The 25,436-nt window shown below is 41.3% G+C and overlaps 1 protein-coding gene across 3 annotated transcripts; it reads left to right on the plus strand.

The window, feature by feature from the left end:
* The first annotated feature begins 24 nt into the window (after positions 1–24).
* On the plus strand, positions 25–15,327 carry WDR53 (WD repeat domain 53). 3 transcript variants are annotated; one of them, XM_035274970.3, is made up of 3 exons: positions 25–96; positions 7,444–7,939; positions 14,538–15,327. In XM_035274970.3, exons 2-3 carry the CDS (start codon positions 7,460–7,462, stop codon positions 15,132–15,134), a joined length of 1,077 nt encoding a protein of 358 aa, XP_035130861.1. In that variant the 5' UTR covers positions 25–96; positions 7,444–7,459; the 3' UTR covers positions 15,135–15,327. The 3 variants fall into 3 exon arrangements, with proteins under 3 accessions (XP_035130861.1, XP_035130862.1, XP_002758293.1); XM_035274971.3 differs by having other exon boundaries at positions 25–57; positions 7,444–7,965; XM_002758247.7 differs by having other exon boundaries at positions 25–57.
* The last annotated feature ends 10,109 nt before the right edge of the window (positions 15,328–25,436 follow it).

Here is a 25,436-nt window from a genome sequence, read left to right on the forward strand (position 1 = left end):
TGGGCGCCGGCGGGTGAGGTCATCACTGGGCGACGAGGAGGGGAGCGGGAAGCGCAGGTATGAGGCTGGCGCCGGTGGCTTCGATGCTAATTTCTAGTGCGTTTTCCTCTTTTTGGTCTGATGGCTCCGCGTCTGCTCTCCTGGGCCCCCTTTCCTCTGACGTTTCTCTGTGTCAGATAGGTGCTTGCTTCAGACCCCGAACTCAACGCATGAAACTTTTTCCTTGCCATCCACTTCCTAGCTCCCTCACCTTTTTGTGTAGCTTGGGCAGCTGAGGCCGTCTTTACCTGGTCAGGCGCTCTTGTTCTCCCTAAGTATCAGTACTTAGCCGAACGTCTATCCCAGTGTGCCTTCGGAAAGTAAAGTGGCTGCATCTGAACACCCCTGCGCCCAAACCTTCAAGTGCCATTTGAGTGCTAATTAAGTCCTGCCGTCTTTTGGACAAGATATGGTCTTTACTAGATCCAGCGCTTAGTAAGCAGATTGAGGCACCGTGGTTTTAGTCAATTAAACATTCCAATAGGGAGCATGACGTGGAGGCTATAGCTATAGATGGATTTTTGGAAGGGAAAGAATTTCAGCATCCCAGCATGCAACATAGCGAGATCGTGTCGCTACAAAAAATAGAAAAATTAGCCGAGGGTAGTGGCGTGCGCCTTTAGTCCCAGCTACTTGGGAAGCTGAGCCCGGAAGGTCGATGCTGCAGTGAAACATAATCGTACAGCTTTGCTCCAGCCTGGGAGACAGAGTGAGCGTCTGTCTCTCTCTCTTCCCACCTCTCCCTCTCTCCCTCCCTCTCGCTCTTCACACACACACGAATTTTAGCATTATTTGATTATACTACGATTTCCTAGGTGGCCCCAAAAGTTTTCAGACAGCCTTTAAAGGATGCTTAGTAAGAGAATAATAATAAGCATCATTTGAGCCACGATGTGAACCAGGCACTATACTAGGTCATTTACGCAGATTTTTATATATGTAATTCTTAAGACAACTCCATGAGGTAAGTAATGATAATAATAGGGTTCACAGACTCCCTTAGTCAACTCCAGTGTTTTGGAACCTTCATAAATCTTTTCTGAAGCTTCTTGCTCTGTATAGTCCATTTCTTGGTCTCTAGTAAAAGCAAGGGAACGTCAGCTACCTTCCGTACTCTTAGATCCATGGTGTTTGATTATTACTTGCCCGTCCCTTCTCCTCATAATGTCTTTTTCACCAAGTCCAGTAACCCTAATTCTTTTCATTCTTGTTAATGCCAGTGCTGCAGCCCTTCAATCATTTTGGTTGCTATCCAGCTTCTCCACATCAAGACCAACTTTAGAAACTCCAAACCTGTAAAGAAAAGTTGATCTGTGCTATGATGATGGTGACTGTCTCTCACTAATTTCTTTCTTTTTCTTTCATTCTTTTTTTTTTTTTTTTATGAGATGGAGGAGTTTCGCTCTGTCACCCAGGCTGGAGTGTAGTGGCACGATCTCGGCAGACTGCAACCTCCGCCTCCCGGGTTCAAGCGATTCTCCGACCTCAGCCTCCCAAGTAGCTGGGACTACAGCTGCGCGCCACCACGCACGGCTAATTTTTTGTAGTTTTAGTAGAGACAGGGTTTCACGGTGTTAGCCAGGATGGTCTTGATCTCCTGACCTGGTAATCTACCTTTCTCAGCCTTCCAAAGTGCTGGGATTACAGGCATGAGCTACTGCACCCTGCCTTACTAATTTCTTGTAGGTCTTCAAGGATAGTCAGAGTTGATCGGTCTGAGAAAGGGATAATGAACTGGACAGAATGAACAGCCTTAAAGGCACAGACAGTTAAAGGGACAGTGGTGGTATGACTGGTGCAGAGTGTTTAGAGATCATTCAGTTTTTTTTTTTAGAGACTGGGTTTCACCATGTTAGCCAGGCTGGTCTCAAACTCCTGACCTCAAGCAATCCATCCGCCTCGGCCTCTTAAAGTGCTGGGATTACGGGCGTGAGCTACCATGCCCAGCCTGAGATCATTCAGTTTTTAAAGACTTTGGCCTTTATCTTGTCTGCCACAGTACAGCTGAGGCAGAGCCTTTCAAGGATCCCATGTTGTTATTCTGGTGCTAATCTAGTCGAGTCACTAAGGTGACTTTCAATGGGAGACCGTCTCCTAAGTGGCCCAGGTAGAATTTCAAAGTAAAAGATTACCCTTCTCAACTCTTCCTTTTCTTTTTTACAAATCTTTGACCTGCTCATCACCCACCCCACCAAGCCCCTTCCCCATGTTTAGTACTCTCATTCCGTCCTCTGGCGGATGAGAACTGCCAACTGTGGCACTTCTCTCTTTTAAAAAATGCCCTCAGATGGGCGTGGGGCTTATGCCTGTAATCCCAACACTTTGGGAGGCTGAGGCAGGTGGATCACCTGAGGTCAGGAGGTCGAGACCAGCCTGGCTAACATGGTGAAACCCCACCTCTACTAAAAATACAAAAATTAGCCGGGTGTGGTTGCATGCACCTGTAATCCCAGCTACTCAGGAGGCTGAGGCATGAAAATTGCTAACCTGGGAGGCGGAGGTTGCAGTGAGCTGAGATGGGGATTCCATCTCAAAAAAAAAAATGCTCTCAAAATAACTCACCTGGTGGGGCATGGTAGCTCATCCCAGCACTTTGGGAGCCTGAGGTGGGTGGATTGCTTGAGCTCAGGAGTTAGAGACCAGCTTGGGCAACATGGTGAAATCCTGTCTCTACAAAAAATACAATAATTAGCTGGGTGTGGTGGTGGTGCATGCCTGTAACCCCAGCTTCTTGGGAGACTGAGGCAGAAGGTGGAGGTTGCAGTGAGCAGAGATTGGGCCACTGCAGTCCGGTATAGGTAGCAGAGGGAGACCCTGTCAAATAAAATAAAATAAAATAAAATAAAAATCACCTTTCCCTCACCCACTCTATGATTTCATTAGGTATTAGAAGGAAGAACTCTATTATCTAATTAAAGTAATTTACAGTAGGATATGATTAATTGCTGTGCTTGAGGCTTTAGGCAACTACATAGGAAAAGAGAAGCTTGTTGACTTGATAGATCAATGAGGGGATGGTGACACAACCTATTTCTGTCAGGCTTTCCAGTTGCAGTCAGAAAAACAGTTGCTTGTCAACTCATTTCTGAAAAATTGTTTAATTACTTTAATTACATCTTTTCCCACTACCTTTTTTTTTTTTTTTGGAGACAGAGTCTTGTTCTGTTGCCCAATCTGGGGCTATCTTGGCTCACTGCAACCACTGCCTCCTGGATTCAAGTGATTCTCCTGCCTCAGCCTCCCTAGTAGTTGGGATTACAGATGCCCACCACCTTGCCTGGCTAATTTATTTTTATTTTTAGTAGAGATGGGGTTTCACCATATTGGCCAGGCTGATCTTAAACTCCTGACCTTGTCATCTGCCCCCCCTCGGGCTCCCAAAGTGCTGGGATTACAGGCTTGAGCCACTGTACTAGTCCCCATTACCCTACTATCATAGAAATGTGATTGTTTAATTTTTTGATAGTGGTTTTTGGTTGTGTTCCAAATAATAAATCATTTTAATTTTATAGACTTAAGTCAACAACTTTGGAGGCTCTAGTCAAATTACTGATCAATACTTTGCATGATAAATCTTGATTGACTAAAATAAATAGTCACAGAGAGTATGGATTTCTGGGGCTTTCCAAACTTTCCCCCTCATTTCTTTTTGTGTGTGTGTGTGTGTGTGTGTGTGTGTGACACAGCCTCACTCTTGCCCAGGCTGGAGTACAGTGGTGCAATCTTGGCTCACCATTACAGCCTCCACCTCCCAGGTTCAAGTGATTCTCCTGCCTCAGCCTCCTAAGTAGCTGGGATTACAGACAGTTGTTACCACACCCAGCTAACTTTTGTATTTTTAGTAGAGATAGGGTTTCTCCACTTGGCAAAGCTGTTCTTGAACTCCTGACCTCAAGTGATCTGCCCACCTCAGCCTCCCAAAGTGCTGGAATTACAGGCATGAACCACTGCACCCAGCCTCCTTCCCATTTTTTAAAACATTTCCAGTAATTTTTATTTTTCTGACTAGAGAGATGACCATTAAATATTATCTATGTGATTTAGAGAGTAGGAGTTTAGTGTGTAAAAGTAGAATAAGGTAGAATTGTTCTTAGGTCTTATGAGACTGATAGAGCAAGAGTTACTATTGATTCCATTTTGGAAAAATTTATAGGAAATGTATTCTTTATAATCCCTTTAAGGACAAAATTCGTTTATTGCCTAACTTCTCACACTTTGGAGTAAAACTTAACCAAATGAACCTTGAAAACTGAGTTAATCTTTTCTAGAAAAAAATCAGGAAGAAAACCTGCTAAAACGTTTGTCTGCCAGTCAACATTTATTTGACTCTCCTGTGTGTAGATTTGTAATGGAGAAATAGAAGCAATAGAAACCCTGCCTCATTCCTGTTTTAGAGAAAACCTGAAATCCCAGCTCGGATCCAAAACCCGTATGCACGCAAATATCAGCAAATCTTAAAGCTGTGCAGTATAGACTTCCTGACTTTAAAATTGATTCATCATAGCACAATTAAAACTCTAACTTGGTAAAGAAGTGATCAACATTCTAAAGATTTGAAAGCATTGGCTTAGTGTGGTGTCTTATGCCTGTGATCCCAGACTTTGGGAGTCTGAGGTGGGAGGATCGCTTGAGCCGAGTTAAAGAGCAGCCTGGGCAACGTGGGGAAACCTCATCTATACAAAAAAATTAGCTGGGTTTGGTGGTGAGAGCCTGTGGTCCCAGCTACTCAGGAGGCTAAGGCAGGAGGATCTCTTGAGCCTGGGGAGGTTAAGGCCTAGCTGACAGAGCAAGATCCTGTCTCAAAAAGAAAAGAAAAGAAAAAAAAACCAAAATAGTTAAACACAATTATTTATAACTTAAATTGACTTTTCAATACTCAATTCAAATTTGCAGGATAGCATCTTTATCATAAGTCAATATTATATAGTTCCTAAGCCTAAATAATATCAGTACCTTTGTTTAAAATCTTGGTTTATCTGGAACTTTTGGCAACAGTCTTTGTTACGGCAGAAAATTATTTACCTTCTGCTGTTTCAGTACTTGTCAGCAAAAGTCAAACCACCAGGGTTCCATATTTTTACCTCCCTCTGAGTCATTTCCTCTCCAGCCTTCTCCTTTAAATATTATTGCTTTGGTCTCTAATTCATTTCCTCTGTGTATTAATTGAGTGCTTCTGCTTGAAAATAAAGTTCAATTTTGTCTTTTTTCCATTTTGTATTTTTATGAACATTTCTGTATTTGATTTTGTGACTACGTTTCTGTTACCTTAATAGATCAGTGATTTTTTTGCAGTCTAATTAGTGATAGTATGTGTGGTTAAAAGTAGGAGGACACTGGGCGAAGTGGCTCATGCCTGTAATACCGGCACTTTGGGAGGTTGAGGCGGGTGGATCACTTAAGGTCAGAAGTTCCAAACCAGCTTGGCCAACATGTTGAAACCTTGTCTCTATTAAAAATGCAGAAATTAGCCGGGCGTGGGGTGGGCACCTGTAATCTCAGCTACTTGGGAGGCTGAGGCAGTAGAGTTGTTTGAACGTAGGAAGCAGAGGTTGCAGTGAGCTGAGATTGTGCCATTGCACTCCAACCTGGGCAACAGAGCAAGACTCCGTCTCAAAAAAAAAAAAAAGCTTTGTGTTGGGAATGGAAACTTTAGGCAGATTGCCAGATTATTTTAAATGATTTTTCCAAATAAGGAAATTTATCGCTGTACCATTGGGCTAAATTCAAGTATCTTATCTGAAAATAGTACAGCAACTCTGGCAGTCTGACACTCGGTAAATTCTCCCTTGGCTTATGAAATGAAAAATTAAATTTGTCCAGATACATTTGTTTGCTTCCTTTTGTCTTGACCAATATTAGAGTTGTATAAATTCCCCTGATTTCCTTTTTGCCTTGACCAGCAGCCAGGCAAGGCAGTGTGTTATTATGAGGCAATTCCAGTGTGCGTATATCTGAGATTCCTAGAGGATCAGAAATTTAAATTTTGCACTCTTGTGTAAGTATAGATAGATGATAATATGATTAAACATATATTAGTACATTTAAAACATTGATGACTTACTAGTAACTTTTGGTCATTTTCTGTTTCTGCAAAGAATAATAACAAGTAAAACTGTTGTCAGGTGGAACTGTTAGAAAGGACCTTTGTTATTTAAATATTTGGAGCCTGGGTAACATAGGGAGACCTCAACTCTGCAAAAAAATATAAAATAAAGTAAAAATTAGCCAGGCCTGATAGTGCACATAAGTGGTCTGAGCTACTCAGGAGACTGAGGTGGGAGGATTGCATAGGCCTGGGAGGTCAAGGCTTCAGTGAACCACGATTGTGCCACTGCATTCCAGCCTGGGTGACAGAGCAAAACCCTGTCTCAAAACAAAACATTTGGGATCCTTTACAAATCCTAAGAGTCCAATGAACTTGGGGAAATTATTTAACATTTCTGACACTCAGTTTTATTATCCCTAAAATGGAATAATATCAATCAAAAGGGTTGTTTTGAGAATAAAATTAATAACCTGCTGAATAAGTCTTTGGTGTTGCGACCCAAGGATCTGCCATTTTCACCAGTTCCCCAGATGGTTATTCAAGTAATATAGATTCTGCAGTTCCACTGTACCTCAGGATTACCTGGAGGACTTACTAAAACACATTGCTTGGTCCCACCCCCAGAGTTTCAGATTCAGTAGATCTAGGATTGGGTCTGACAGCTGGCATTTCTGATAAGTTCCTAGGTGATGCCGATGGTGCTAGTCTGGGGACCACACTTTGAGAGTACTAGTGCAGTATATATGATGCCACTTTGGACCAGCCTAATAAAAATAGAAAAGTAACAATAGGAATACTTGTAGAGTATTCGTTATGTACCAGGCACTATTATGTGTGGCTTACATAAATTATCATGATCCTATGAAATGAGTGTTATTACTATCCTCATTTTATAGAGAAGAAAAGTGAGTGACAGGTTCAGTAATTTGCCCAGTTACCTAGCTACTACAAACCTGGAGAGCCTATCTACAGAGCTCACCTTCTAAAACATTGTTCAGGTAAGAGGTATAACCTGATGATTGTATAGCCCTCTCTTTAAAAGAATTTTTCCAAATTTAAAATAAATATGTTTAGTGTTTATTCTTCTGTGGGTCCCATATCAAAGACTGTGGGACCCGCCTTACCTGGATCCCCAATGGCAAAGGAAGCCCACTAATGCATTTGCCAGCCAGGATACGACCCTGTGTTCAACTAGGCTTTTGGAGATTTGATCTTTAAGTGTCCTTTAAAATTAACTGAGGTTTTTTTACTATGCCTTTTTAAAACATTTAAATGAACCGTTGTTTATTACATCTGTCTTCTACCATCAAGTTGATGTATAAAACATGAGATTATAGTTGTTTTCCCCAACTTCACAGAGTCTTCTGGACCATTATGGCAGTGAAGTGGACTGGTGGACATTCTTCTCCTATCCTCTGCCTGAATGCAAGTAAAGAAGGGCTAGTGGCTTCCGGAGCAGAGGGTGGAGATCTCACAGCTTGGGGTGAAGATGGAACTCCATTAGGACACACGCAATTCCCAGGGGCCGATGATGTTACCAGTGTCTTATTTTCTCCCTCCTGCCCCACCAAGCTCTATGCCTCACATGGAGAAACCATTAGTATACTGGATGTCAGGTCCCTCAAAGGTTCCTTGGACCATTTTCATGTGAATGAAGAAGAAATCAATTGTCTTTCATTGAATCAAACTGAAAACCTGCTGGCTTCTGCTGATGACTCTGGGGCAATCAAAATCCTAGACTTGGAAAACAAGAAAGTTAGCAGATCCTTGAAGAGACATTCCAATATCTGCTCCTCTGTGGCTTTTCGACCTCAGAGGCCTCAGAGCCTGGTATCATGTGGACTGGATATGCAGGTGATGCTTTTGCAGAGAGTACTTGGGTAATTTCTAAATGGGATTTCCTAACATAATCAAATTATTGATCACACCAAATATCTTTGCTTTTTCTGTTTTCTACTAACATATGTTATCCGTTTATGAATGATAAGCCTTATTTCTATATTTAATGCTAGACTGATAAAACCTACTAGATTTTATTCACAAAGTAATCATTACTTCTTTAGACCTCCTGTCTCTATGTTATAAGATATTCCTAAAACCTGAAAATTCAAATATTTGATTGTAAACATCTGTTTAAACAAACAACGGTGAGTACTAAAGGCAGGGTTAGTCCCCCCCATTCTCTGTAATCTCGGTTTAAACAAAAAGTTAGAGGGACTGGGTCTGTTTTTACTTTAAAGTTCTAGGGTACTTTAACTAAAATATTGTGAATTGGTGATCAGGATCAGAGCACTGTATTTAATGCTGAGTTTTGAAAGGAGCATCATGGCCAGGCACAGTGGCTCATACCTGTAATCCTAGCACTTTGGGGGGCTGAGGTGGGCAGATCACCTAAGGTCAGGAGTTGAAGACCAGCCTGGCCAACATGGTGAAACCCCGTCTCTACTAAAAATACAAAAATTAGCTGGGTGTGGTGGTGGGAGCCTCTTATCCTAGCTATTCAGGAGGCTAAGGCAGGAGAATCGCTTGAACCTGTGAGGCAAAGGTTGCAATGAGCCGAGATCACGCCACTGCACTCCAGCTTGGGTGACAGAGTGAGACTGTGTCTCAGAAAAAAAAAAAAAGAAAAAGAAAGGAGCATCACAAATTAGTCCAAATCCAGAGGAAGTCCATCAGGAGAGTAGATACATCTAGAAATCCTGTTATGTAGAAAACTGGAGGTGTTTAGTTCTTAGTTTTCTTGAGGGGGAAAAAGTGGAATATGCTGGTCTTCATAAGAGAAATCATAGGAAAGCAGATTTGGGCTTAATGGAAAAGTTTCAGATAGCTTGAACGTTCCCATGGCAGGATGTGCTTCTTCTTGAGAGAGTAAATCTCATCACTGGAGTGAGAATCATCATGGTTTCTGTCTGTTGAGCACTTAGTTCTTGTCTGTGCTTTGTATATATTAGTGTTAATTCTAATTACACCATCCCAGTTTTTTTAATATATATATATATATATAAATAAGGAAACTGAAATTGACATTAAGTTTCTATATAGCTTCTTGACTGGGATTCAGACCTCAATTTCTCTGGCTCCAAAGTGTATATTTTTTCTCTAGGATGACAGGTATTCAAGCAGAGTTTCATCAGTAATGTGATAGAAAAGTTTCTTAGTTTGGGATCAGGTGGCTTTTAGAAAGAGAACCATTGTTAATGACCTATGTGTCCAGCACTGTTTAGGTATTTAATCTCTGTTTTTAGTTACATACAGTATCTTTTAAGATTCCATGTTCTTCTTAATAGCATATGACTTCCACCCTCTTGGCTAGTGGTCTTTACCTCCTCAACCCTGCACACCCCTTATAATTGAAGAATGATGAGACAACAACAGCATTGTTGTCACAATGCTTTTCCCCTCTCCTACAAGCTACCAATATTCAGTAGGCAGAATCAGTGGGTGTCCTGCAGTGCTGGGACAGTCTCCAAACAATAAAGAATTGTCCCCCAAAAAACATCTATAGTGCCTCAGTTGAGATTCACTCTACATGTATGGGGCATAGTGACCCTACAACCTCTAAATTTGTTTTCCATTCCTAGGTTTTGACCAAGCCCTTTATAAATCTTCTACATTCTCAACCCTAGTGGTGATAATCTGCCCTTGTGGTTGTAAAGAAGCACCTATACAACCAGTGGATATGTTTTAAGTAGGCAGATTATACAGTGTGTCTTTGAGTAGTCATTCTGTCATTTTTCAGCTATACAAGTTTTCCATCAGTGGCTCATTCATTAACCACTAGGCATGGCAATAGACAATTAGGTATGCAAAAGTGATGTGTACGTTTCAGATTAGGTAAGGAATGGGCATTCAGAATGTACTGTCTTGCCTCCAATTCCAGGTAAGATGTTGTAGTGGCAGGCACTTGCTAGTGAACAGCCTAGGAAACAAATATTTTGTAAAAGGGAGGCTCAGGTAATTTTTTATTTTGATTTGCTTGGTAAAATTGCTAAAGGTTCACGATAGATTTGTTTCTACGCTGGGTTGTGATGTAACAGCCTTACAACCATGCTTTTAAGAAATTACTTCCTTAACTGAAGTTGAAACTCTAATTTTTTCCACAGTTTTCTTCCTAAACCTGTTCATCCAGTATTATGCTAAATTTTGAGGATAGCCAGTTTATGGGGGAGCCCAAGAATATAGGTATAATAATAGTGGAAGGGAGTTCTGACTATTTTGAGTTACTTTTCTCTGAGAAAACATTTTATCCCAAGGGAGGAATTGAATCATTGCCATGTTCAATATATCTATCTTTGTTCTTATAATTATAATTATAATTATAAATAATTATAAAAGTATTTTTATAATCAATAATTATAAAAGTATTTCTTTTGACTTAGGTTAAAATAATTAGGCAGGGTCAGGCATAGTAGCTTATATGCCTGAGGTCTCATGCCTGTGATCCCAGCACTCTGGGAGGCCAAGGTAGGCAGATTGATTGGGTCCAGGAATTCTAGACCAGCCTGGGCAATGTGGCAAAACCCTATCTCTACAAAAAAAAAACAAAACACACACACACACAAATTAGCATGCATCTATAGTCCCAGCTACTTGAGAAGTTGAGGTGGGAGGATCACCTGAGCCCAGGGAGGTCGAGGCTGTAGTGAGCCATGATCTCGTCACTGCACTTTAGTCTGGGTGACAAAGTGAGATCCTGTCTCAAAAAAAATAAAATAGGCAAAGTGCATTCAAAGACGCAGGGACCTTAAAAGCGAGTGTGGTTCATTAAGACACTTGAGACTGCTTAATTTTTTATTTAATAGGTACAAAATAGTATTTATATAGGTGAGGTATAAAGAATAACATTATGCTGGGCACGGTGGCTCATGCCTGTAATCCTTGCACTTTGGGAGGCCATGGCATGTGGATCGCTTGAACTCAGGAGTTTGAGACCAGCCTGGGCAACATAGTGAAACCCCATCTCTACAAAAGATACAAAAATTAGCCAGGCGTGTGGTGAGCTCCTGTAGTCCCCGCTACTTGGGGACTGATATGGGAGGACAGGTGAGGTTGAGGTTGCAGTGAGTTGAGATTGTGCCACTGACTCCAGCCTGGGAACATGAGACCCTGTCTCAAAAAAAATAAAAAGAAAGAAAAAAAATTAAATAAACACCTGTGTACCTACTACTCAACTATAGTTTTTTCTCTTGAAGACTTTTAGAAAATTTAAACTGTCATATTTCTGTAGTGTACATGTTGATTTACTTTCCCTGCCCATTTCTGTATCTGAAAACAAATGTTTCAAAGGTTTGTTGTTCTTTTTGGATTCTGTGAGACCAAAATAGACCAAAATGCCAACACTTACAGATCTGGATAGTGGAGAAGCCTCTTTCATTTGTTTGTTTTTGAGACAGGGTCTTAGTCATCCAGGCTGGAGTGCAGTGGTACAATTATAACTTATTGCAGCCTTGCACTCCCTCAAGGATCAACCTTGCACTGATCCTCCCACCTCATCCTCCTGAGTAGCTGGGACTACAGACACAAGCCACCACACTCAGCTAATTTTTTTATTTTTGGTAGAGAGGAGGGTTCGCTGTGTTGCCCAGACTGGTCGCGAACTCCTGGGCTCAAGCAATCATTCTGTTTTGGCCTCCCAAAGTGCTGGGATTATAGACTTGAGCCACTGTACCTGGCCTGAAAAGGCTCTTTATCTTGAAGATGAGTCTTTTATGTAGAAATAAATCTTTTTTGTAGGGGAATTTCTTTTTCTTGAAAGGTCACTTTGCTATGATTACATTGACTTCTGAACATTTGCTAGTTCCCCACTTTTTCTCCCTTCAATGTTTTACAGGACCATGCGCCTCAAACTCTTTCATTCTTTTCTTTCAATATCTCCAGCTCTCTTGCTTAGGATGATAACTGCTTGAAGAGCTGGTTGAGAAGTTAAGTGTGAAACACCTTGAAGCCTTGGGCAGTTTGGAAAAGTAAAGAAGCATAAAGGGAATGTCTAGACAGGAACAATCTGTAATCCTCAATACATGAAAATGATTCTAGAATTGTTAGACTCTGGGATGGCTAGTAGATGATTTAAGTCAAATACAAAAGTGTTTCAGTTGTTGAAAACACTTTGGTTGCAGTTCGCGTTTGTTTTTGTTTTTTGTTTTTTTTGTGACGGAGTTTCGCTCTTGTTACCCAGGCTGGAGTGCAATGGCGCGATCTCGGCTCACCGCAACCTCCGCCTCCTGGGTTCAGGCAATTCTCCTGCCTCAGCCTCCCAAGCAGCTGGGATTACAGGCATGCGCCACCATGCCCAGCTAATTTTTTGTATTTTTAGTAGAGACGGGGTTTCACCATGTTGACCAGGATGGTCTCGATCTCTTGACCTCGTAATCCACCTGCCTCGGCCTCCCAAAGTGCTGGGATTACAGGCGTGAGCCACCACGCCTGGCCCTGCAGTTCGCGTTTGAATGTCTTAGGAGGACAGAAAATACAGTCCATACATAAGGACTGTGTGAGAAAGAACTGGGGCTATCTGCCAGTACAGTGAAGCTAGCAGATTCTAGAATGTCCATTTTCCTTGTGTTTAGATTTTTTTAATAGAAACTATTTTTGGGCACTGTCGCTCATGGCTATGATCCCATCACTTTGGGAGGCCGAGGTGAGTGGATCGCTTGAGCCCAGCAGTTGGAGACCAGCCTGGGCAACATAGCAAAAACCCTGTCTCTACAAAAAATACAAAAAATTAGCCGGGTGTGGTAGCATGCGTCTGTAGTCCCAAGGCTGAGGTAGAAGGATCACTTGAACTCAAGAGGTCAAGGCTGCAGTGAGCCATGGTTGTGCCACTGTACTCCAGCCTAGATGACAAAGTGAGACCCTATTTCAAAAAAAAGAAAAAAACTATTTTAACATCAAGTTTCAGCCCTCCTTTGTGTTATATTTTCTAATATTTATTTTACTTTAGCTTATTTCAATTTGTTAGTACTTTAGCTTCACCTAAATAGTGATTGTTAGTCACATAGTATAATGTTATAAACCCAATCCAAAGAGATTTTCAGTGCTTTTCCTAAGAGAAGCAGAATATAAGTGTTACTAGATGTCACTGCTTTTGAAAATAGGCCAGTAGGAATAATCATAAGGGAAGTTACCTTGAATAGGAAACCAAATTCTTAATAGTGTCAGCAATGACAATCTTGCCAATTCAGATCTATGCTTTTCACTGTCTAAACAAGATCATACTATTTCCAGTGTCTGTTAAAATTATGAGTCATAATTCAGGTATGATGGTAAACTACATGGTAAAAGAAAGTGATCTGTTCTCTTTGAAAGTATTAAGAATATTTTTCTTTGCAAAATGGTTGATACAGGAAAAGAATGAATCACTAGATTATAATGTAAAACCCATTCACAAAGCTATTTAAAAAAAAAGATCAGGAACAACAACGAAAAGCCAAATATAATACCAGGATGTTATATTAATCAACAGACACATTTGGAATTTCTGCTCTCTCGTGTGCATTATGCTAGGCATTAGCAAAGACTAAGTCTCAAGAAACTGATAAACTAGTATAACATGTTAATTAATAGATTAGAAACTAAATACAGGAAAGAGAAGTGGGCTGAAATAGGAAAGCCACCTTGGAGGTACCAGGACTGAGCTTAAGCCCCTAGGTAATTGGGTAATGGGAAAGGAAAGGCATTCTAGATAGAAATTATTTCAGTGATATTCCAGATTGAGTTTGTTTAGTCGATAGATCTTGTTACCTATAACCAGCATAGACTAAAACTAGCAAATTTCATTATCTGGTTTTACTTGAAGAGATGAGAGCAGAAAAACCTTTAGAAACTGGCAGCTGCTTAACAATTACACTTTAACGGGGTGTATTAATAAAAAATTATTCAGGATCAGCCAGGCGTGGTGGCTCATGCCTGTCCCAGCACTTTGGGAGGCCAAGGTGGGCAGATCACGAGGTGAGGAGATCAAGACCATCCTAGCTAACATGGTGAAACCCCATCTCTACTAAAAAAAAAAAAATGCAGAAAATTAGCCGGGCATGGTGACATTTACTTGCAATCACAGCTACTTGGGAGGCTAAGGCAGGAGAATCACTTGAACCCGGGAGGCAGAGATTACAGTGAGATTGTGCCACTGCACTCCAGCCTGGGCAACAGCGAGACTCTCTCTCAAAAAAAAAAAAAAAAAAGGTTATTCAAGATCTTGTTTTGTAAATTCTACCTTACTGCACTCTAGTTTTAGTCCCAAGGTAGCATTCCACTGGCATGTTTTTGTGTTTTTTTTTCCCACTGGCATGTTATGGTAGCATCTGGTTTTTTTTTTTTTTTAATACTGCTGGGAATGTATCATACTGCTTATTCTCAGACTCCTTTAATTATTTTATTAGAAGCTGAATAAGCATGATAGTTGAGCAAATTGGCTAGCATTCTGTATGACTGTATAATTTCTTCTCATGTAAAGGTGATGCTGTGGAGTCTTCAAAAAGCCCGACCTCTCTGGATTACAAATTTACAGGAGGATGAAACAGAAGAAATGGAAGGCCCACAATCACCTGGGCAGCTCTTAAACCCTGCTCTAGCCCACTCGATCTCTGTGGCATCATGTGGTAATATTTTTAGTTGTGGTGCAGAAGATGGTAAGGTTCGAATCTTTCGTGTGATGGGAGTTAAGTGTGAACAGGAACTGGGATTTAAGGGCCACACTTTAGGGGTTTCCCAGGTCTGCTTTCTGCCAGAATCCTATTTGCTGCTTACTGGAGGGAATGATGGGAAGATAATGTTGTGGGATGCAAGCAGTGAAATTGAGAAAAAACAGAAGAGTCCTACAAAATGTACCCATAGGAAGAAACCTAAAAAAGGAGCTTGCAGCAAGCAGGGTGGAAATACTAATGCTTCAGTAACAGATGAGGAAGAACATGGCAAAATTTTACCAAAGCTAAATATTGAACATGGAGAAAAAGTGAACTGGCTCTTGGGTACAAAAATAAAGGGACACCAAAATATATTAGTAGCTGATCAAACTAGTTGTATATCTGTATATCCCTTAAATGAATTTTAAATCCAATAAAAACACTGAAAGAACTGTGGCAAAAATGTTTTTTAGATCTAAAAAAGGTCCTGGTTCTTTATTTAAGCTGTTTGTTAAATGTAAAATCATACCATTCTACTGTACAAATTTTTAAGGTATTTGAACAAAAGATAATTGGATAATACTTTATTGAGTAAATGATATATTAAAGTTTGGAGGAAGAGAATGACTATTTATTGTGTACCGTGTACCAGCCATTTTACATATATTTCATTTCTTGTTCCAGATCAATGAAGTGATTTCTCCTATTTTAGTACCATAGGCATTAAGACGTAGAGATGTTAAGTAACTTGAAGATCCAGGAAAATTGCAGGCACAAATAATTACTTGTCTGCAAAGGACCATGTTTATTTTGTCAAGCTGCCTTAGGGAAGACCACATCCTGGTCCAAATCGGTCACCACCTTAGTTATAACATTTGTTATTTCTGGCCAGGCACGGTAGCTCACATTTGTAATCCCAGCACTTTGGGAGGCCAATCCAGGCAGATTACCTAAGGTCAGGAGTTTGAGACCAGCCTGGCCAATATGGCAAAAGCCTGTCTCTACTAAAAATACAAAAATTAGCCAGGCATGGTAGCGCACACCTGTAATCTGAGCTACTCTGGAGGCTAAGGCAGGAGAATCGCTTGAACCCAGAAGATGGAGGTTGCAGTGAGCCACAATCACTCCACTGCACTCCAGCCTGGGCAACAGAGCAAGACTCTGTCTCAAAATGAATAAATATAAATAACATTAGTTATTTCTGACTCCCGGGTTGCCATGAGGAGCATTATCAAGTTGGAAGAGGAAACCTGTTCTTGCTTGTTCTGTGTAAAGCCCAAACTGCTTTGCTGGCTATTACCTTTTTTTGTGTTTCTAAAAAAAAAAAGGGTTCCAGGGACAAATCAGTTTAGGATATTATGCAGCAATCCAGGCCATGATGCTGGTGGAGCGAGAATAAATTGCAGTTATTAATAAGCAGAAATTCTGACTAAGCAGTAGGTAGAAAAGGGAATAGAGGCCTAGATAGGGTGTCAAAAGTTAGGTTCCTTTCCATTGAGGCCTGGATTGCTGTCTTCTCTGCATGTTCTTTCAGCTTTCACTCATACTGCCTACTCTTACAGTCAAAAGTTATTTAAAGTTTTTTCTTTTTTTTCCTTTTTTTTTCTGTGTAGTCTTTGTATGATAAATTTTAATTTAATTTTTTTTATAGAGATGAGCCTTGCTATGTTGGCCAGACTGGTCTCAGACTCCTGGCCTTAAGTGACCCTTCTGTCTTAGCCTCCCAAAGTGCTGGGATTATAGGTGTTAGCCACTATACTTGGCTTATATTCAAAGCTTTGAAGAGGTAATCTGATCGGTTACCATTATTAATTTTGTGAGGATCTCTTTTTCGTAAGTTCAGTTAGTTTTAGGACTCCTGTTGCAGGTGACAGAAACTAAATTCAAATTGGCTTAACAGATTTAAAAGGAATGTATTGGCTTACATAACTGAGAAGTCCAAAAATAGTCAGATACATACTGCTGGGGTGGCTAAGCTGGCAGGGTAAGTAAGCAAAGCACCCCAGCCTAAATTTACAGAGAACCAGGATATCATTTTGAATATAGCTTAGTTCTAGTAGTCAACTGGCCACTCAAGGTGACAAATAGGAACTTCGGTGATCACCCCTTAAAAGCAAGCTTTCAATGTCCCCCACCTGTAGAGGCCTGAAAAATGTCCTCCAAAGATAACAGTTTCTAATCACTGGAACCTGTATTATTACTATTAAATATAAATTTTAATTATTTAAAATATTGTGAATATTATGTATGAGATTGCTATGTAATTATTAAATAATATTTAATATTTTATTAATGTATTTAATAGTGACAAGTAAGTTTATTAAACGTGGCAGAAGGATCTTTGCAGATCTGATTAATCTGAATCTTAAAGGATTATGTTAAAGAAAATGATGATATTTGGCAAATAACCTACGCACATCCTCCCATATACTTTACATCATCTCTAGATTACTTATAATATCTAATACAATGGGAAATGCTGTATAGTTGGTATTCTGTACTTTTTATTTGTATTATTTTTATCATTGTATAGTTGTTTTCTCGTTTTTTTCTTCCTGAATACATTTGAGCCACAGTTGGTTGACTCCACAGAGCGTGGAACCCATGAGTACAGAGGGATAACTACTTGCTTTTCTATTTTTATTAGAGCATAAGATGCTTGAAGGTAAAGATTCCCTCTTTTTTTTTTTTTTTGACGGAGTTTCACTCTCGTTACCCAGGCTGGAGTGCAATGGCGCGATCTCGGCTCACCGCAACCTCCGTCTCCTGGGTTCAGGCAATTCTCCTGCCTCAGCCTCCCGAGTAGCTGGGATTACAGGCACGCGCCACCATGCCCAGCTAATTTTTTGTATTTTTAGTAGAGACGGGGTTTCACCATGTTGACCAGGATGGTCTCGATCTCCTGACCTCGTGATCCACCCGCCTCGGCCTCCCAAAGTGCTGGGATTACAGGCTTGAGCCACCGCGCCTGGCCCAAGATTCCCTCTTTCACTTCAGAGCATACAGTATGATGGCCTGTCCTAGGCTCCCCTGCCAACACAAACAGTACTCATAAGATATTAAATGAATCAAAGGAGACACAGAAAGTTAAAATATGAAAAAATGTGGGTAGAAAAAAAAGCCTGAAGAGAACCTGAAGTTTTCATATTGCCTGGGAACCAGACCCAACCCTTTGCTTGTTCTTCAGGTTATTTTTATTTTATTTTATTTAGAGATGAAGTCTTGCTCTATCACCCAGGCTGGAGTGCAGTGGTGTGATCTCAGCTTACTGCAACCTCTGCCTCCTAGGTTCAAGCAATTCTCCTGCCTCAGCCTTTTGAGTAGCTGGGATTATGGGCACCAGCCACCACACCCAGCTGATTATTGTATTTTTAGTAGAGACTCGGTTTTGCCATGTTGCCCAGGCTAGTCTCAAATTCCTGACTTCAGGTGATCCCCACCTTGGCCTCCCAAAGGGATGGGATTACAGGTGTGAATTTCACATTTTTTTCTTTTTCATTTTCTTTTTTTTTTTGAGACAGAGTCTCACTGTCACCAGGCTGTAGTGCAATGGCATAATCTTGGCTCACTGAAACCTCTGCCTCCTGGGTTCAGGTGACACTGGTGCCTCGGCCTCCCAAGTAGCTGGGATTACAGGGGTATGCCACTACACCTGGCTAATTTTATTTTCTCAAGACAGTTTTATTCTTGTTGCCCAGGCTGGAGTGCAGTGGCACCATCCTGGTTCACTGTAACCTTCACCTCCTGGGTTCAAATTGTTCTCATGTCGCAGCCTCCTGAGTAGCTGGAATTACAGGCACCCACCACCACATCCAGCTAAATTTTTTATATTTTTAGTAGAGATGGGGGTTTCACCATGTTGGCCAGGCTAGTCTTGAACCCCTGACCTCAAGTGATCTGCCCTCCTTGGCCTCCCAAATTATTTCACATTTCATGTGCCCTCTCCAAATTATGATCAGTTTGTGGTCCTGGATATACAAACCTGAGGCTGATACAATGCCACCCAACCACTCCTTCCCAAGAACCAAAATACTTTCAGGATTAATCAGTAACGTTCTGGCAGAATTGTGTAGTTCTGGTGCCATCAGCCTATGACTAGCTCTCCCTTGACCACAATTTTCCTATTTCCAAGCAACGAATTAGTGAAAAACACTAATTCACTGCACATATGTTTTGTATATGTGTGTGTGTTTGGTTTGCTGAACTATTTGAAAGTGAGTTTTCATGCTGATGATAAAGGCATACCTGAGTCTGGTTAATTTATACAGGAAAAAAGGGTTTTTTTTTTGAGACGGAGTTTCGCTCGTTACCCAGGCTGGAGTGCAATGGTGTGATGTTGGCTCACTGCAACCTCCGCCTCCTGGGTTCAGGCAATTCTCCTGCCTCAGCCTCCCGAGTAGCTGGGATTACAGGTATGTGCCACCATGCCCAGCTAATTTTTTTTGTATTTTTAGTAGAGGCGAGGTTTCACCATGTTGACCGGGATGGTCTCGATCTCTTGACCTCATGATCCACCCGCCTCGGCCTCCCAAAGTGCTGGGATTACAGGCATGAGCCACTGCGCCCGGCCTAGGAAAAAAGGTTTAATGGAACTTACAGTTCCACATGGCTAGGGAGGCCTCACAATCATGGCAGAAGGCAAGGAGGAGCAAGTCATGTCTTACATGGATGGCAGCAGGTAACAAGAGAGAGCTTTTGCAGGAAAATATCCCTTATAGAACCATCAGATCTTGTGAGATGTATTCACTGTCTTGAAAACAGCACAGGAAAAACCTGCCCCCTTGATATAATTACCTTCCATTGGGTCCCTCGCAAAACACATGGGAATTCAAGATGAGATTTGGGTAGAGACAGCCAAACCATATCATTCCACCCCTAGCCCCTCCCAAATTTCATGTCCTCATATTTCAAACCCAATCATGCCTTCTCAACAGTCTTCTGAACTCTTAACTCATTTCAGCATTAACTCAAAAATTCACAGTCCAAAGTCTCATCTGAGACAAGGCAAGTCCCTTCTACTTATGAGCCTGTAAAATCAAAAGCAAGTTAATTACTTCCTAGATACAGTGGGGGTACAGGCATTGGGTAAATACAGCCATTCCAAGTGAGAGAAATGGGCCAAAACAAAGGGGCTAGGTCCAAAATCCAGCAGGGCAATCAAGTCTTAAAGCTCCAAAATGATCTCCTGTGACTCCACATCTCACATCCAGGTCACACTGATGCAAGAGGTGGGTTCCCATGGTCTTGGGCAGCTCCACCCCTGTGGCTTTGCAGGGTACAGTCTCCTGCCCAGCTACTTTCATGGGCTGGTGTTGAGTATCTGCAGCTTTTCCAGGTGAATGATGGAAGCTGTCAGTGGAGCTACCATTTTGGGGTCTGGAGGATGGTGGCCCTTTTCTCACAGCTCCACTCTCGGGTGCCCCAGTAGGGACTCTGTGTGGAGCTGTGAGAAGAGGCCCACCAGAAGGGGACTCTGACCCCACATTTCCTTCCACATTGCCCTAGCAGAGGTTCTCAAAGGTTCTCTGTGAGCACCCTGCCCCTACAGCAGACTTCTGCCTGAACATTCAGGTGTTCCCATACATCTTCTGAAATTTAGGCAGAAGTTCCCAAACCCCACAGAAGTAGACTTCTGTGCACTCACAGGCTCAACACTATGTGGAAGCTGCCAAGGCTTGGGGCTTGCAACCTCTGAAGCCACAGCCCAAGCTCTATGTTGGCCTCTTTCAGCCACAGCTGGAATGACTGGGACACAGGGCACCTTCCCTAGGCTGCACACAGCATGGGGGACCCTGTGTGCAACCCACTAAACCAGTTTTTTTCTCCTAGGCCTTGGGGCCTGTGATGGGAGGGGCTGCCATGAAGACCTCTGACATGTCCTGAAGACATATTCCCCCTTGTCTTGGGGATTAACATTTGACTGCTTGTTACTTATGCAAATTTCTGCAGCTGTCTTGAATTTCTCCTCAGAAAATGGGATTTTCTTTTCTATTGCATTGTCAGCCTGCAAACTTACCAAACTTTTATGCTCTGTTTCCCTTTTAAAACTGAATGCCTTCAACAGCACCCAAGTCACCTCTTGAATGCTTTGCTGCTTAGAAATTTCTTCTGCCAGCTACCCTAAATCAAGTTCAAAGTTTCACAAAGCTCTAAGGCAGGGGCAAAATGCTGCCAGTCTCTGCTAAAACATAGCAAGAGTCACCTTTACTCCAGTTCCCAAGAAGTTTCTCATCTCTATCTGAGATCACCTCAGCCTGGATTTCATTGTCCGTATCATTATCAGCATTTTGGTCAAAGTCATTCAGCAGGTCTCTAGGAAGTTCCAAACTTTTCCATATTTTCCTGTCTTCTGAGTCCTCCAAACTGTTCCAACCTTTGCCTGTTACCCAGTTCCAAAGTTACTTCCACATTTTCAGGTATCTTTTCAGTAGCACCCCACTCTACTGGTACCAAGTTACTGTATTAGTTCATTTTCACACTGCTGATAAAGACATACCCAAGACTTGGTAATTTATACAGGAAAAAGGATTTAATGGACTTAAAGTTCCACGTGGCTGGGGAGGCCTCACAATCATGGCAAAAGGCAAAGAAGAGCAAGTCATGTCTTACATGGCTGGCAATAGACAAAGAAAGAGAGCTTGTGCAGGGAAATTACCCCTTATAGTACTAGTGGAAACAAGAATATAACTTTAGGGAACAAAACTTTTATTTTGAGACAGGGTCTCACTCTGTTGCCCAAGGTGGTGTGCATGGTATGATCATGGGTCACTACAGCCTCGACCTCCTGGGCTCAAGTAACCCTCGCATATCAGGCTCTCCAAGTGTTACAGGCATGAGCCACCATGTCCAGCCAGAACAAACTGTTCAACAATTATGTCATTTCAGATTTTAAAAACTGCCTTATTGAGGTATAGTTCACATGCCATACAATTTATCTACTTAAAGTATACAAATATACTTCTCTACATAGTCACACACACACACAAAAGTATACAAGTCAATGGTTTTTAATAAATTGAGAGGGTCCTGGCATCACCACAATCTAATTTTAGAATCCCCTCATAGAACCATCAGATCTCATGACACTCATTCATTCAATCACGAGAATAGCATGGGAAAGACCTGCCCCCATGATTCAATTACCCCCAGCAGGTCCCTCCCCCAACACAGAATTCAAGATGAGATTTTGGTGAGGACACCAAAACCATATCACACGTGATCTCAAAACTTCAGCATGCATCTGCTAAAAAAGGACATTTTCCAGTGTAACCATAATACTGATATAATGTCTGAGAAACTTGGCAATAAGTCACATTCTTGGTCTTGACTAGCAGTTGTGCCTCATACCATCCTTACTGCACAAAATACCTGGTGTCAGGAGAGGGTAGCAGCCAGAACTGGTCAGAAGACAGGCCCCTCAGCAGCCATGAGCAGGGCTTATGGAGGTGAGAGGCTGTGGACAAGAGAAACCTTATAACTCAGCCTGGGGTTTGGGCAGAGGCAGGCCTTCTAGTCAAGTCTCTTACTGTGGGATATTTCCAGTAGGGGAATATTGTCTCTTTCACTGAGCTGGAGTTCACGTAGAGACTAAGTTTCTAGGCCAGAGGGACATTATGGAATAGTGTAGAGTCTTGGCTGGAGTGAACAAGATATGCTGTCATCACCACTAGCACCTGGGTCATATCCAGCCAGAGAAGCAAGATTGAATCTAGGCCCAGGAGAGCATGTAGGAAAAATACAGACCACCTCCCCAGTACTTGAGGAGAGCCCCTGCTATTCCCTTACTCTTGGTGAGGAAAGGGTCTGGGCTGGGGTTGAATAGAGCCTCCATCAAGTCCTCTCCATAGCCATAAAAAATGCTTGGCCAGGCGCAGTGGCTCAGGCCTGTAATCCCAGCACTTTGGGAGGCCGAGGCGGGTGGATCACGAGGTCGAGAGATCGAGACCAACCTGGTCAACATGGTGAAACCCCGTCTCTACTAAAAAAAAAAAAAAAAAAAAGCTTGAACCCAAAGTTAACTGGGGCAGGATTTTCCTGTAATCCTAGTCAGTGAATAAAGAAGCATCCAGAATGTGCAGTGATCAAGTAAATACAAATCCTATTGATTTACAAATATTGACATAACCTGTCACAGGTATGTAGTGACCTAAAAATTGAGTGGATTTTTTTAAATTTTGAGATAGAGTCTCACTGTATCCCCCAGGCTGGAGTGCAGTGGCACAATCTCAGCTCACTGCAACCTCTGCCTCCTAGGTTCAAGCAATTCTCCTGCCTCAGCCTTTTGAGTAGCTGGGATTATAGGCACCAGCCACCACGCTTAGCTAATTTTTGTATTTTTGGTAGAGACGATGTTTCACTGTGTTGGCCAGGCTGGTCTCGAACCCCTGAGTTCAAATGATCTGCCCGCCTTGGCCTCCCAAAATGCTGGGATTACAGGCTTGAGCCACCACGCCTGGCTGAGTGGATTTTTTTAGTTTAGCTACTAAATACTTAGAATTTCTACAAAGTGCACTGTCAAATAATTGACATTATAAATATAATACAGTGAAAAGTGTTTATACACCTGGCTAATTTTTGTACTTTTGGTAGAGACAGGGTTTCACCATGTTGGCCAGGCTGGTCTTGAATTCTTGACATGTGATCCACCCGCCTCAGCCTCCCAAAGTGCTGAGATTATAGGCGTGAGCCACTGTGCTCAGCCAGTATTATGTTTTCAAGATAATGTTGTAGCATGTATCAGTAATTCATTCCTTTTTTAGGGCTGAATAATATTCCATTGTGCTTATATACTATACCACAATTTGTTTATCTTCTCATTAGCTGATGAGTATTTGAATTGTTTCTGTTTTTGAGCTATTCCAAATAATGCTGCTATGAATAAGTATATATGTAGGAGTGAAATTGATGGGTCATATGGTAAATATGTGTTCATATTTTGAGGAACTGTCGGATGGTTTTCCAAAGTGACTACACCATTTTACATTCCCAGCAGCAAACTATGAGATTCCTGTTTTTCCATATCCTCATTATTTGTTATTATCTGTCTTTTTTTAATTATGGTTTTCTGGCTGGGTATGAAGTGGAATGTTATTGAAGTTTCAATTTGCATTTCCCTAATTACTAATGATGTGCAGCATTTCTTCATATGCTTACAGGCTTACATATTTATGGCAAACAAATTTTCAGCACAGGTGCCAAGGTTATTCAATGGGGGAAATTTTAGTCTTTCTAACAAGTACAGGTATTGCTGGAACAACTGGAAGCCATATGCCAAAAAATGAACCTCAACTGTTACATCATACTAAGAGCTAATGCTCTAAAATGTAGGAAACATAAAAGATTTTTGTGACCTTGCATTCAGCACAGATTTCTTAAGACACAAAAAGCATGAACCATAAAAGAAAAAATTGACAAATCGGACCTTATCAAAGTGGAAAACTTTTGTTCTTCAAAAAAAAAACCTGTTAAGAAATGAAAAGCTGGCTGGGCGTGGTGGCTCATGCCTATAATCCTAGCACTTTGGGAGGCCCAGGCCAGTGGATAGCTTGACCTCAGGGGGTTGAGAGCAGCCTGGAAAACATGGTAAAACCCTGTCTCTACAACAAATAAAAAATTAGCTGAGAGTAGTGACTCATGCCTGTAGTCCCAGCTGCCAGGAGACTGAGGTGGGAGAGTTGCTTGAGCCCAGGAGACGCATGGTACAGTGAGCTGAGATTGTGCCACTGCACTCCAGCCTGGGAGACGGAGTGAGAACCCTGTCTCAAAAAAAAAAAAAAAAAAAAAAAAAAAGGCAAACCATAGACTGGGAGAATGTTTGTAGAATGTATACCTACTAAAGAGCGTATATCCAGAATATAAGCATATAGAACTCTTACAACTTAAAAAGACAAAAACCCAATTTTAAAATGGACAAAAGATTTGGACACCTCACCAATATGGATATATAAATGGCCAATAAGTACATGAAAAAGTGCCTGACATGAATAGTCATTAGGTAAATGCAAATTAAAAATACAATGTAATACCTGTATACACCCACTAGAATGGCTAAAATTATAAAGACTGACAACGTTGACAAGCATGCAGAGTAACTGGAACTCTCATACGTTGTTAGTACGAATGCAAATGGTACAGCTGCTTTGGAAAGCAGTTTGGCCACTTTTAAAGCTTAACATATGCTTACAATATGACCTAGCAATTCTACTTTTAGGTATGTACTCAAGAAAAGTAAAATACTATCACATTCGGGATTTTTTTAAAAAGAAAAAAATAATAAAAAAATTTAACAAGAAATAAAAAAATATGTTCACACAAAAATCTTGACCCAAATGTTTATAGCTACTTTATTCCTAATAGTCAAATTGGAAATAACTCAAATGTCCCTGAACTGTTTGAATGACTCATAGTGCTTCCATGTAATGGAATACTATTGAGCAATAGAAGGAACAGACTGCGGAGACAGGCAAGAACATGGACAAATCTCCAAAGCATTATGGTATGTGAAAGAAGCAAGTATATGCCCCAGAGTGAAAATACTAGCGGTTCCATTTACATCCAAATACTATATGATTCTATTTATATGACATTCTAGAAAAGGCAAAACAGGAAGCAGCTCAGAGATTACCAGGGGTCAGAGGTGGGGTATAGGATTGGCTGTAAAGAAGCTCGAGAGAACTTTTCTGAGTGATGGGGGATACACCGTGATCTTTATCATGATAGTGGTGGTAGTT

The sequence above is a fragment of the Callithrix jacchus genome, chromosome 15, assembly GCF_049354715.1.
Source record: "Callithrix jacchus isolate 240 chromosome 15, calJac240_pri, whole genome shotgun sequence".
Lineage (NCBI taxonomy): Eukaryota > Metazoa > Chordata > Mammalia > Primates > Cebidae > Callithrix > Callithrix jacchus.